Here is a 13,596-nt window from a genome sequence, read left to right on the forward strand (position 1 = left end):
TGAATTGTTCTTTCATCATGCATGAATTAATCAAGACTCCCCTCCCCTTTAAACATTAAACATTTAAACCCGTGAAAAAAAAATGCCCACCAAATTTCAGCAGTATGAAAATGAACTCTCATCACTAGATGTTGCTTGCAGCCAGAAAAAGGATTGTATTTCGATTGCGAAGCAGTCATGCATGGTCGGTCGAAGCAAATATCTTTGGATTGATGTGGTCAATTTTATACGGTCATTTCTCCGACAAATTGAGCTGCAATTACTTGAACTTTTCAATACGTGCTGGAGAGATAACAATTTTTGTTACCATTGGGATGAAACTGAAATCTTGCATATCCGGCGTTTCGAAGAAAAAATTGCGTGATTCTACGGTGACCTTTTGTGCGACTTTAGTAACATGATTATGCCCCAACAAAAGAGAAAGCGTTCAACACTCATCATCTCATGTTCTCAGTCGAATCATGGACAATGGCCGATCTCGATCGCTTCTTCACGGTAGAAAAAGCTTTAAATCTCGAGGTTATTCGACTTTCGATCCTGGAGGATCAATTGACAGAGGAATTCTAGCCAGCGAAGATCCCGAGAGAAGTTCTAAGAGGAACAATCCAAGGGCTACAACTATTGAAGAAGAAAGGGAAAGTCTTTCAATTTCGTGGGAAAACATCGATGTATTTGTTGAGCAACCCGGGCCATCTTTCTTGAAACGTTTGTGTTTTGGAACAGGAGACAACGAGAGACCGACTACTAAACAAATTCTTTTTAATGGTGAGTGATTTTTTTAGCCGGTTATTAGCTTATGCCCTCATATCAATCGTTCCAAAGAAGATTGAACAAATGTTATTCAAATGTCAAATTTAATTTACCTCAGAGCGATTTTTCCACTTGCGCACGCTTCATCTTTATTAAAACTGAGATAAATTGAGCTTGCTTTTCAAAATGTGCCATATAGTGAAGAATTTGTATTTTTTTTCTTAGCACTAAAGAAAAGTTATAAACGTGACTTGAGCACATAAGCTTTGTTTGGCTTAATCACATGGCCTCGATTGTTCGAAGGGGAAATAACGCCATCCACTCTATCTCTATCCAGTGTATAGTGCAGTACATTTCGTTAGCATTATCCGTTGGTTAGTGTTATCTCCGAACAACTGGGACTTGACAGATAAGCGTTAAGCGCTAGTTTGTCTGCGCAAAACACATCCCACTAAAACTTTAACGAGCGACAAATTGATCATCTCCGGTAAACTTAAATTAAATTTATTTCACGCAAAGAATTTTGAAAAATGAAAGCTTCAACGAGGAACTGACCTATGCCTCTGAGATGTTTGATTGATTACGAAATAAGCTGTGAAAACACATGCTATACTGTGGTAGTACAGTTTTGATGTGCGGGAAGGAGACTAAACATAACGCCAAATTTTAAGGAATAGCAATAGATTCAATCAGAATTTTTTGAGTGAAAGGCTCACAAGAGACTGGAGGTTCCGTGAAAAAGTTCTTTTTCGAACGTGAGTCTCATTAGAAGATCGCTCTTATTATTTTTAAATGTGTTTCAGGCGCAACTGAGATGTATGCCCCTTGCGGATTTGAATTGCTTTTGAGTAGTCTAGTAATTCTTAGAAATATTGGGTTCCTTAGGAAGTTGACACTTTCCGGGTATTATTGCGGAAATCACGTAATTTTGCGGATTAATATTTTTAAGTCAAGGCCAGCGACGAAAGTGAAAAAAGATATTTCACTTATCTGAAATTTCTTTTTTTCTGCCGATTTTTGGTAACCGACTTTTGATTGTTCTACTTTGCAGTGAGTGGCAATGTCGAAGCTGGTACTTTGTTAGCTGTTATGGGATCAAGGTAATAAAAAAATTATAGACTTGGTAATTGATGTAGATCCATAGTTTTATAACGTGACCAGTGTCACGAACGGGTGAGATGAAGTTAAATGTTGTCTTCCGAATCAATCAATCAATGATACAATTGACTTTATTTTAAGAGCTAATGTCAGCAGGCATCAAACAAACAGCGGCAAGTCACCCAAATTTGTTTTCAATCCTACTTTCATATTTTGTAGCCCAATATGTTCTAATTATTGTGGTGTAGTTTTTTTTGTGAAAATATATTTTAGTTTTCGAGAAATGACTTTTTTCGTTCGACCGCTAACATATGCAAATTTTCACCGAGGATATTACCCAAGTTGTGTGACCTTGTGTAACGAATGTACTAGACCTATTTACAAATTGTAGTGATTTATGCCAATTAACGGTGGCGACAAGTAGGCGCAACATGTATATTTCATAGTCGCTATCAAGTAAATTTTGCCGGACTTCGAGTTTGTCTCAAGGTGGAACAACACAAATACACAAGGAAATTTTTACAGTAACTTTATAACCATCCTTTGGTCTTTAAAGAGCTTGAAGCTCAGTAGATTTTGTCATATCGGTCATTGTTAAAACTGTCTTTGTTTTGATGCTACTTTTCGACATAGGGAAAGTATGTCGGACAAAAATATTCACCAAAAAAATAGATATTTCTTTGCCAGCTTCAATAACGACAGGGGATTAAGTTTAGATGATAAAACAAAGGATTATGTTCACAGAAATGCCGTAGGTCTAGTACAGTCGTTACATGAGGTCACACAACCCGGGTAATATTCACGGTGAAAATTTGCATATTTGAGCGGTCGAACGAAAAAGTCATTTCTCGAAAACTAAAATATATTTTCATAAAAAAACTACGCCACAATTATTAGAACATATTGGGCCACAAAATATGAAAGTAGGAGAGAAAAAGAATTTTGGGCGACTTGCCACAATATTTCAAATTTGTACGATGGATGCTGACATCCTCTCTTAAGCGGGGAGCACGTGACAGTAGTGAAACTGGTGACCCTGAGTCCTTCTGTAAGAAGAAGCTTAAAATATAAAAATGAACGATGATCTATACTTGAAATATTACATACTGCAAAATGAAATCATAAAAATAACTATAGGTTAGTAATCGGAATCGTGCCGAAAGTGTTAGTTTCTTTCTGTCTTTCTAAAGGGGTGTTTATCAATTGCTTTTTGAAACTTTTTGTGTCCTTAGAGATTTTGAGCTCTTTATTTAGGCTATACCAGTTAGTGTTTAATCGATCTATAACCGGGAATGATCGCCTCCCTTCAGTAGAATTGTTGTAGTGGCAGCGTAGGTTTAATTTGCCAAAGCGTGTACTTCTGGAGAGAAAATCAGAATTTTATTGAAGCATAGACTTCAGGTGTTCAAGTGTTTTTCCAAGCGTTCTTTTGAGAGTTATTGAGCATCTGTTGATGTGTGCGTCTTGATATAGACGAGAAGCCAGTTTGACGTGCCGGGAACAAAAGCAGTGAGCGTGAGCGTGGTCCCACGCCCAAGATGGTCCTTGCAGCTCTTTTGCTGTAGTCTAAAAATGATGTTTAGGTTTTGATTAGATGTTGATGTCCAAATACCAGTGCCATAAAGGAGAGCTGTTTTGATGATAGTATTGCAGAACATTTTCTTATGGATTCTCTCATGGACTGATATGTTTCAACAGACCAATTCTATTTATCACCTTGTTAGCTAGAGATTACAGTGACTTACGAAAGTTTAGTCATCATCAATCTCTACCCCGTGGAATTTGTGTGATCTAACTCTTTATATGATCTTTCAATCTGTGAGTCGTTCAAGGCAATGGTCAAATCATTATCTTGATGTTGGTCCTGAATCATGCGTTTTCTGAATCGCTTATCGATGATAAGCATAGATTTTGTTTCCTTTTTATAATCACCATTTTGTTCATAATCGCTCAACGCTGAATGTTATCTAAGTCCCCTTGAATGTCAGTGGCAATGCAATCACAAGTCATATCATGGAGAAAATCAAAACAACGAAAAGCATCAGGTGTTCTATAAGTTTTCCTTGTCAGCCATTTTTTTTTTGGCATTCGTATGGATCTCAACCTTCAGGGGATTTGCATTTTTTTGAAAAAACGCCCTAAAAAAAATAAAATCAGTCACTGAATCCCCTCCCTACCCTTCCCTCCTTCCCACCTTCCCCCTTACCCTTAAGAACAAATCGTGGTCAGCGGCTAGTATGTCAAAACCTTCCGATAGTCAAAGTTATTACACGGTTCTTTTCCAAATATAGCGGAGCTGGGAAGTCCACCTTGATGAATGTATTAGCTCATCGTAACATCGGCCAGATGGAAGTGAGGGGGACTGTGGAAATCAACGACCGCCCAATTGGAGCCGAAATCAACACCAAGTCTGCTTACATTCAACAAGAGGACATCTTCATTGGATCTCTGACTGTCCGAGAACATTTGACGTTTCAGGTAGATTACTTATGTTATTTGTTTACGAGTAGGCTAGCCTAAACAACAGACTGATTGCCTGACTAATAAAGGTCGGGTAAGTTTTTAATGAAACAGTGGCGCAGCATTAATGAGGGATATTACAGGGTGATTTAGTTTTATCAGCTTAGTCGATAATGTAACTTCTAGAGCTGACGTTCCGAGCATTAGCCCCTCTATAACCGAATAACTGAGCGGCTCACTCTGATTTTGGCAACCGACATATTGTCTAATGAACTGACTGAGTGAACGAGAAGGAAAGAAAAAAACGGACGCATGGGACAAAACATTATTCAATACTGGCCAGCTTTTATTCAGAGATTTCTTTTTTATGCCATCCCTCCCACGCTTTTAAAAAACAGATTATAACGAAACCAAGTAAATAAAGAAAAAAATTTTAAATGAGGATCGTGGTGAAGAACTTGCAGCATTTCAAGTAATTTGTTCTCATCGATCTTTTTAGGCCTTTTTGCGCATGGAAAAGTACATTCCTAAAGAGCAGCGGATTGAACGTGTCGAGGAAGTGATACTTCAGGTATGGCGCATCTGAAATGAGTAAGAATGAAGCGCGTTTTAAAATAATTTTTGAATTCGGATTGAATTTAAAATCTGTTTCTTCAAAGCTTGGGCTATCAAAGTGCGCTGATACTTACATAGGAATTCCGGGACGGCTGCGAGGGATCTCGGGAGGAGAAAAGAAAAGACTGTCATTCGCCTCGGAGGTAGGTACTCTGGCCGAAGTTCCCATACTGTCGGAAATTACAGCTGCTTTTTAAAGTATAAATAAGAGTGTTCTCTCTCTCTCTCTCTGTACCTGTTATGCAAGTAAATCACAGGTACAGTAAAGGTAACCTCACTCCTTCCTCCCCCTCTTGTAAATCACCGATACTCATCTGTACTCTTGGGTAAATTGAGCCCTTGTGGGCGAAAAGTGGCTCTCCTCAATACAACATCTTAACGATTCGGCCAGAGCTAAAACCCGAAACCAATCCCGAACCCGATCCGGAGCCCAATCCCGATTCAGAACACGAACCCAAAAGGTGTGGAACATCCCCTTTGCAAGCTGAAAAGTCAAAACACTTTTTCAACAGATTATAACAGACCCTCCATTGCTGTTCGCTGATGAACCCACCTCAGGGCTAGATTCATTCCTGGCCCAGAGTCTGATAACAGCTTTGCAGCAGCTTGCAGCCCAGGGAAGGACAATTATCTGCACAATTCATCAACCATCCTCTGAAGTTTACGCCATGTTTGATAGGTAGTCAACCACTTGTACAAAAGCACCACCTGAATACCTATAAAGACTGATATGGGTTGAAATAATCTGTTAGTAGAATGGACACCATAAACACAAGATGAATGACAAAAAAAGAGACGAAAGAGCTGAAGAACCTTTTTCTCAGCCGAATAATTTTTCTCCACCAGATAACAAGCACTTTTTACTCCGCAGAGAGAGAATGTTACATAGCCGCAACTATAATTAAATTCTTCCTCATTTCAGGACTGAACGTTATGTGAGAACTTTTATCAATATATGCTTATCACAAAAGTTTCTGTCAAGTTTTCCTTTTTTGTAAACCTTGCGCGTTTGTTGCAGGTAGTGTTTTTGTATCATGAAGTATTATTGGTAATAAAGACAATATCAGTAGCCAAGTTAAGCATCTGTACTTACGATGATTAGTCAAGTAAGTTCTTTTTTTTTTATTAGTATCTTGCTGTTGGCAGAAGGAAGAACAGCTTACATGGGCTCTAGAGCTGACGTGATCCAGTATTTTGAAGGGTCAGTTTTCCTTAAAAATAAAGAAATGTCATTGAAAAGATGCATTTTCATCATAGATTCCTTTATTACCGCTGCACTGGATTTCATGATGATCGAGAGGCAATTACATGAAGGTTTTTCTTTCTTGAGCAGTGTTGATGGACAATCTTGTTCAGCCCCTTGTTCAAAGACTGACCTTACTGATTTTTGTACCGATGACACACTCACACACTCACACACACGATGAGGACACTCCTTCGGGCTAAAACTTTTCAAGTTGGTTGGTATTCATGAATACTAACTCGTCATTATCGCGAAAAGAACTTCTATTTCTGATTCATATGATACTGCTTGGTTTAAATACGTTATGTGACCGAATATGCACACTATGAACGCGCCAAATTTAGGATCATTGACGATCAGGTATTAAGCTCGACATATCTATTGGTCATCACGTATAGAAATCGAGAGCGAATAATCTAATTGTTTTAATATAAATCTACCTGTCTTTTAAAACTTAGCAACAAGCCAGAGGTTCCTGTTTTTGTGTGTTTACAATCACACAATATTTAATTTGTGATAATTGCAATTAGGATTAATTACTATTTTTCAGGCACGTTTATTAGCCGTTGTCTTCTGGTGTACATCATGTTGTTCATGGGATACCCTTAAAAAAAACCCCGAAGGTGCCACCACTGCCTTGGTTGGGGGTACACGTTCCCCGTTTCTTTTTCCCAGTTGCTGGTTTTCAGGGGTTTTCGTGTCCGGTTTTGGTGCATTTAGTTTCCTTCAATCGTATTAAACATTTTTAAGCACGTTGGTGTTGAATAAACGGCACGGCTGCTTGGCTGGCCAACACGCCCAGATGTCAACACTTTGTGCGCCCGTTTGAATTGTGGATGCAAATTGTTTGGTTACTCATTTTGCTTACTATTTATTACGGAATAGATAGCGAGTGGATTAGCCAATCAGATTGCAGCGTTTGCGAGTAAACGCGAGTAGATTTATACTAATCAGCTTTACAACTATCAGGGTCATATCTTTTCTTGTTATCACCAACATAACGGTGTTGTTTTATTTGTACAGTTTGGGTTATCCTTGTCCAATCAATTTTAATCCTGCTGATCACTTCATTCACACGCTCGCCATCGTGCCTGGAGATGAGGAAAACTGTCATACCAGGGTCAAGGTTAGAGAACATAGTCTTTTCCTTTACTTCTAATAGTTAGATATGACGAATTTAGAGTGGAGGTTTGAATTTGTGCAAAAACCCAAAATGGTGCACCCGCCACCTTGCGACGTCTTTTGGCGAGAACAAAGGCTAGTATACTTATAATGTCATTTATGGATCACTTAAACATCTCACTGCCTCCCAGGTCCATTAGTAATTCTCCTTACTGTCTGCCATACAATTCTTATGATATTAATTTAGAGAATTTGGTATTGGATCAACTAATAATCCCCTAATTGATATTTTTCTTTATTCTCATCACTTGTTCGCTTTATGATGTGATGATACTTTAAGGAGAAATTCTGTCTTGGTCACACGTAAGAGTTAGAGGGTTAAAAGCATCCACAAATTACAATTCTGCATTGACATAGGAAAGGGTTAGGGGTCGCAATATTTTGTTAGTCTTACACAATTCTTTTTGTTGCATTTTTTTCTTTGTTTTTCTTTTTGTTGTTTTTCAACAAAAAGAACGTTCCTTTTTCATTCACAAAATATCTCCTATTGAACATTTATTACAATACATTCGTGTTTACCAATTTTGAATGTTGTTCAGGAAATCTGCGATGCGTACAGGGAAAATAACACTGACTCAATTTCTTCAGAATTCTTGGGAAAACAAGTAAGTGCAATAAAATAGAAAATTGACAATCAATTAGTTAAATAATAAATAACATCTACTGATAAAAAAAGAGACTCGTTATTACTTTTCAGTCGGCACACGAACCTTTCATCCAGATTATTTCGTGACCCTTACAGCCACATTCACTACGGTAACCGTAAAAAAAATACAGTGTTTAAAGACCAAAAACATCACCACAAAATACAGGAGAGTATTGTTTCTGTAATATATGTATTGCAATGCTCTACCAGGCCAAATATGGTCAACAGGGCTAATACATTTTCCCAGTCTTCTCACATGACCGGCGTTGCTTCATTTGTGACTTGAAATGGCATGTTCTTTTTTTCTAGGATTCTTTCAAAGATGAAGTTTACAGACGTTCACCGTAAGATTTCTCTCTACGTTTAACTATGTAATATTCACTGGCACGATTACAGCTTTTAGACCCATTATCTTTCCTCATACTGATGTTACCGGTGCGCACGACTCGTGTCTGCATCAGTGTAGCACTAGTTGAGCAGCGCAAAGGAGGGGAGGGGGGGGAGGAGAGGAAGAGGTGGGAGGGGGTATCCCTGGTTGCTCGCTGGCTCCCTTTTAATTATCAAAGAGTTTAGTAAGTACACATAATGACAATATGACCTGTATAGAAATCATCTTTTGGTTTTAGATTTCAAACTACAATTTTTCTCTTTCTCCTCCCCCCCCCCCCCTTACTTTGTAGTCTGACGTGGAGATTTGTCGCGTACTTTTGTTTTTTGTTTTGACGGAGTCGACATAGTTGTTTTTGAGCTCTCGTTCTTGCAGATTTGTTACCCCATTTTTTGGAATTTTAAAAAGTTCCCGAGTATTTATTTCAGCCAAATGTTGTGGCTCATTTAACAAGTTTAATACATATTCTCTACGGAGTTTCTATTTTCTACTAGCCTCTATTTTCGCGATGGGTTTTTACAACCTTTTTAAATTAAAAAAACTTACGCCCTTGTGACTTCTTATAACTCAGCTAAAGCATCTTTGTACATTAAATTACGAATTCTGTCAGAGCCCAAGTTTTGCCTCTTTCACATACACTCGTGATATCGTAGGCAGCCGTTGTTTGAAAAGCTTTCTTTCGTGACGAGAACAACGAACGGTTAAAAACTAGAGGTAACGTGACACAAAACATGTCTATTTTCGTCTAATCTGCTGTAGATGAATTCCACGCGCTGAATTCAGTATTTTTTGGGGCTTACACGTGCACACTGTTAGAAAATCATCGCTTGAGTCTTAGGTCATATTTTGCTTTATTTCCCATATAGGTACAAAGCATCTTGGTGTCAGCAATTTCGCTCTGTATTTTGGAGATCCTGGTTAACCAATAATAGAGATGTCATGATTTTTAGAATCAGACTTTACCAAAGTATAGTAAGTAACGTTGAATGACGACTAACTTATGGTTGGGTGCATTTAAAGCAATTCCGAGAGATAAGGTCTGAAAACAGATTTAAGGCTCTGTATGTTCCTTTATGCAATTGCTTTAATTGCAGTTTACGTGCATATTAAGTGCCCCTTGTACATTCAGGAGCCATGATTTAATATTCATTATGTAATTCGAGATAAAAAGAGAGCGACAAGTTTTAAAAAAAATCTGCGAAGTTGTCTTATTTTATTTTGAAAATAGCCTTTAAGTTGTCTTGTAACTCATCATCCTGCATGCTTGATTGCACGAGCTGATGATCCTGAAGTTTACCAGGGTTATGGTGCCATTTTTGAGACCATTTTTATAATAAAACAGTAGTTTAAGCATCAAAATGGCAGCGTAATACGTTTGTTCAAGAATATAAAAGTTTAGAGCAGTTTTATTGACATCGGAAGGTAGAAATAAAATGACTACCGTGCCGTGCCAATTTTTTTTCGTTAACATTTATGACTAAATAGATTAATGGAAAGTTTTATTAATAATTTAGCTCAAAATGATAGGCTTGTTCTATAAATCATTGCACATGTGCAGTCTCAGGAAAGATTACAAACATTTAACAAGGATACTGTTTTTCGATTTAGTTTCACTGAGAACAATCTTTTCTATTAAAATCAAAGCTTGATGACTGAGTAAATTTATATTGTGAAATGATCTGCTTTGTAATAATTTCTTTCTGTTTTCTGTGTGTATCTTTTCTCTTTTTTTCTCTTTGTTTAGTTCGTAGGTCTTTTAGCAGGGATTATCTACTTCCAGACCAAGATTAATCAATCTGGTATCATCAACATCGCTGGAGCGATTTTCTTTCTGATAACTTCCACGACGTTTAATAACATGGGATCAGTTATCTTTGTGAGTATCCGGGCCTTTATCGTATTAGGTTAAAGAAACTACTATCACGGTTGCACATCCGGGCAATCTCATCTCGATGTCAAGATAGGCACTCAGAAACAGCGAGCATCTCCATGTTATTTTACTGCCTACACTAGCTTGTTATATATCTCTCTCTAATCTTTTCAGGAAAGCTAATTGTTACAAAAGCAATTGGCTTTTATATACAATTGGTTCCTTGTTTCTTTTCAGACATTCCCGCAAGAGCTTTCTGTGTTCTTACGGGAACACCATAACGGCATGTACCGTTCGGATGTTTACTTCTTGTGCAAGACCACTGCTGAGGTAAGGATGAATAAGGACTCAAAAGGTAAAAGAGATAAAGACTACATTCGTGATTTTTGATTGGATGAAACACTTTCCTCACGTCTGAGAAAGTGTTTTCGTGATTGTGACTGGATGAAGAAATGTCCTTATGTTTTTTTTTTTTTACATGCGATGTGTTCCATCCAAAATTCTCTGTAAGTAATAAAAAAGAAAAAATATCCAGTAAAAGCCCCTGCTGAAACGATAAAAAAGTATTTTTCCTTTGTAGCCAAAGGAAAAAGACTTTTGCTAAACGTTACAATACATTAAGACTTACACTTATGGCTGTTTCACTTTTTTTATTGTCGTTTTGTCCTGTGGAGAATACCTTTGCCATCACGGCAACAGACAAAAACAAGATCAAATCAAGAAACTAACCGTTCAGTTTGTAATCATCTTGTACTCACCAACTTTTATTTATCTTTAGGCGCCTTTATTTTTACTTAATCCTCTCTTCTTGATGGCCATCGCGTACTGGATGATAGGTGAGTGAACTTAGGACACGAATGAAAATTTATGTAGGTGAATAGACAAACGTCCACCAAACATTTTTCCAAGTTTCTCTTGTCTCTCGGCCAAATGATTTAATAACATGACCTGCTGTAGCATTACTTTTTATGGTAACTAGTACTGTTCTTCATTTGGTTTTTATTTTGTTTTTTTTTCTCAGGTTTGCGTCAACAAATACTTAGGTTTCTCTACGCGTACGGAATCCTGGCTTTGATCAGTATGGTGGCTGTATCTTATGGTTTGTGGTCACTCCGGTTTCCTTGCGTGTACGAAAGGAAAAGTTTTGTTTACATGTCCTTCTCTAGAGCATCAGTGAAACTCGAAGATTGACATCCAAGGATACCAGAATCATTAATCGCATAGCTCGTTTCAGGTTTAAGGTTGCTTTCTCGAATACTAGTGTGTTTGAAGAGCCCTTGATACAAGCACAGTTCTTTCCAAACAGTACGACGAGCGGATATTTCGTCCACGAATCCCAATATGGACAGAGGATTATTATCTGTTTCATCAGCTACACTGTTAGCCAACTTTATAATTTTTTGTGTTCTAGGTTATATGATTTCCACACTTTCCCCGACAGTAGCGACGGCCTCGTCTATCAGTGCACCCTTACTTCTTCCGCTGTTGTTACTAGGAGGCTTCTACGTAAAAAACACGTAAGTGGCGATAGTAATTGAAACCTAACTCAGTGCAGAATAAATACTTATTGAAGAACCTACCGTTTTGAAATAGGTAAATCCAAAACAGGAAGAGTTTACCCTGCCTAGTTATGGCTCAGGCATGGAACTCCTATTGACCATTGATTTTAAAACTTTCGCAGTTCCATTCAAGTTCGCTTGCAGTTAATTCCACATTAAGTTTTAAAATATTAAGTTTTAAAATCTTCCTGGGAGACACGGTTACCTAATGTAAAAGTATCTGAGTTTATTTCCTAGGCGATACTTTTTACTCTCACGGCCATTTTCTCCATCCAGGAGTATGAGACACCGGCTAAAGGAATCTTTCGAAATGGTTGGAATTTGAAAGAGTTGGGATGCGGGGAGGGGGATTTACCTGCCATGGTCCACATCCATTCAGGGGCCAGAATAAGCCCGGGACTGTAGGTCCACTTGGCTTTTGCCAAAGGCCACTCTGTGTTAAGGTCATACACCTTCTTCTGTGTTAACGTTATACATCTTTTTATGGTATGTCGGTTATAACTAGAAGACAAAGATTCAGTTGCTTTTTTCTCGTTTTCTTGCTATTTTGACCTGGAGATATTTTCTCCTTTATAGGACGGTGCCGGTATGGCTTTCTTGGTTGCATTACCTTTCATGGTTCAGCTATGGATTTGAAGCTATGCTTGTCAACCAATGGAATGGTTATGGTGATAAAAGTAAGTTTTTATTCTAGTGTAACTCTGAGTATATGCGAATAATCAATGGCAATGAAACTTGGCAATTGTCGACTAACAGTTTTTGTGAACAGCCACAAAAGCTGGATCTTATCCCTGTGTCTGAACCATGGAGCGGTTTCTATAAGATTGGCTTCAGATCAACCGAGGATCTTGAATTGTTGTCGCTTACACGATTTTGATTCCTACTTTTACAGTTTGTTCTGGGAAAAATAATACAGATTGCATTGGTGGAGAACAAATTCTTCATGACCTCGGCTTAAAGAAGGTTGGTAAAACATCCACTAATTATTTCATTGCAGTCATAGAACAAGTTGAATAATGGCGACCTTTTCAGTGTAGCTTTGACTCTGCATATCAAGTCTGCTTCAAAACCTTCCTTTAAAACGCCACTTTTCTTCAAAAGAAAATCTCCATTATTCGAGATTTTCTCCTCCATTAACCCAAGTTTTCCATGAATTTTTTTCTTCAATTGATTTGAACTTAACTAGGAACACTTTCTCGAGTAGATATCTGTTTACAAAATGGTGGTTGTGTAGTTTCAGTCAAGAGAAAAAAAATGTTTTTTTTCCTCAGAAAAGGATTTCCACAACGAGTGAAAACACTATGTCAGTCCTTCGAATAAAAAGTCCATATCACACTCCTGGCTATAGCACTTAAGAACAAGCTATATCTTCCTGGAATTTAGAAAAGAGGGAGCACGGAATATCGTGAAAGCGAAATCAAATCTCCCTATGGAAATCGTCTGTCAAATTTTTTGCAATGTTTTAATCGTTGTTTACCTTTTTCCACAGGATAACGAGGTTATAGACATCTACGCATTATTGGCACTCACCATAGGATTCCGTTTCATTGCGTATCTATTTCTCTTGAAAAAAGCTTACAAGAAACCCTAATCAACAAAATCAACAGACGTGAAGGCGTGAATGTTCAACAGAAAGTCACGTCTTCTTTAATACACCATAGTAAACCACGTCCTTTCAATGAAAATAAAATGTAAAGTAAAGCAAAACAGCTACGTTTATGAATAAATAAATTGATGAATTTATCGGTCATTCAATTGAAATAAAAATAATGAATAAAAAATAAC

At 37.7% G+C, this 13,596-nt stretch overlaps 1 protein-coding gene across 1 annotated transcript; it reads left to right on the top strand.

The window, feature by feature from the left end:
• Positions 1-381: 381 nt before the first annotated feature.
• On the top strand, positions 382-13,595 carry LOC113684474 (protein white). Its single transcript, XM_089182097.1, has 19 exons — positions 382-765; positions 1,802-1,850; positions 4,140-4,326; positions 4,808-4,879; positions 4,968-5,066; positions 5,436-5,602; positions 6,053-6,124; positions 7,190-7,292; positions 7,888-7,953; positions 8,304-8,338; positions 9,249-9,354; positions 10,127-10,258; positions 10,490-10,582; positions 11,031-11,088; positions 11,274-11,351; positions 11,664-11,769; positions 12,388-12,488; positions 12,704-12,774; positions 13,301-13,595. Exons 1-19 carry the CDS (start codon positions 462-464, stop codon positions 13,400-13,402), a joined length of 2,001 nt encoding a protein of 666 aa, XP_089038223.1. The 5' UTR covers positions 382-461; the 3' UTR covers positions 13,403-13,595.
• Position 13,596: the final 1 nt, after the last annotated feature.

This window comes from Pocillopora damicornis, chromosome 9 (assembly GCF_964200805.1).
Source record: "Pocillopora damicornis chromosome 9, jaPocDami1.2, whole genome shotgun sequence".
NCBI classification, from domain to species: domain Eukaryota; kingdom Metazoa; phylum Cnidaria; class Anthozoa; order Scleractinia; family Pocilloporidae; genus Pocillopora; species Pocillopora damicornis.

What these genes read in the sequence shown, in the direction of transcription:
- LOC113684474 (XM_089182097.1), top strand. Translation starts at nt 462, where the DNA reads ATGGACAATGGCCGATCTCGATCGCTTCTTCACGGTAGAAAAAGCTTT. An exon ending in GACTGTCATTCGCCTCGGAG is followed by an intron (nt 5,067 to 5,435) that starts GTAGGTACTCTG and finishes CTTTTTCAACAG; the next exon opens with ATTATAACAGACCCTCCATT. An exon ending in TGTGCAAGACCACTGCTGAG is followed by an intron (nt 10,583 to 11,030) that starts GTAAGGATGAAT and finishes ATTTATCTTTAG; the next exon opens with GCGCCTTTATTTTTACTTAA.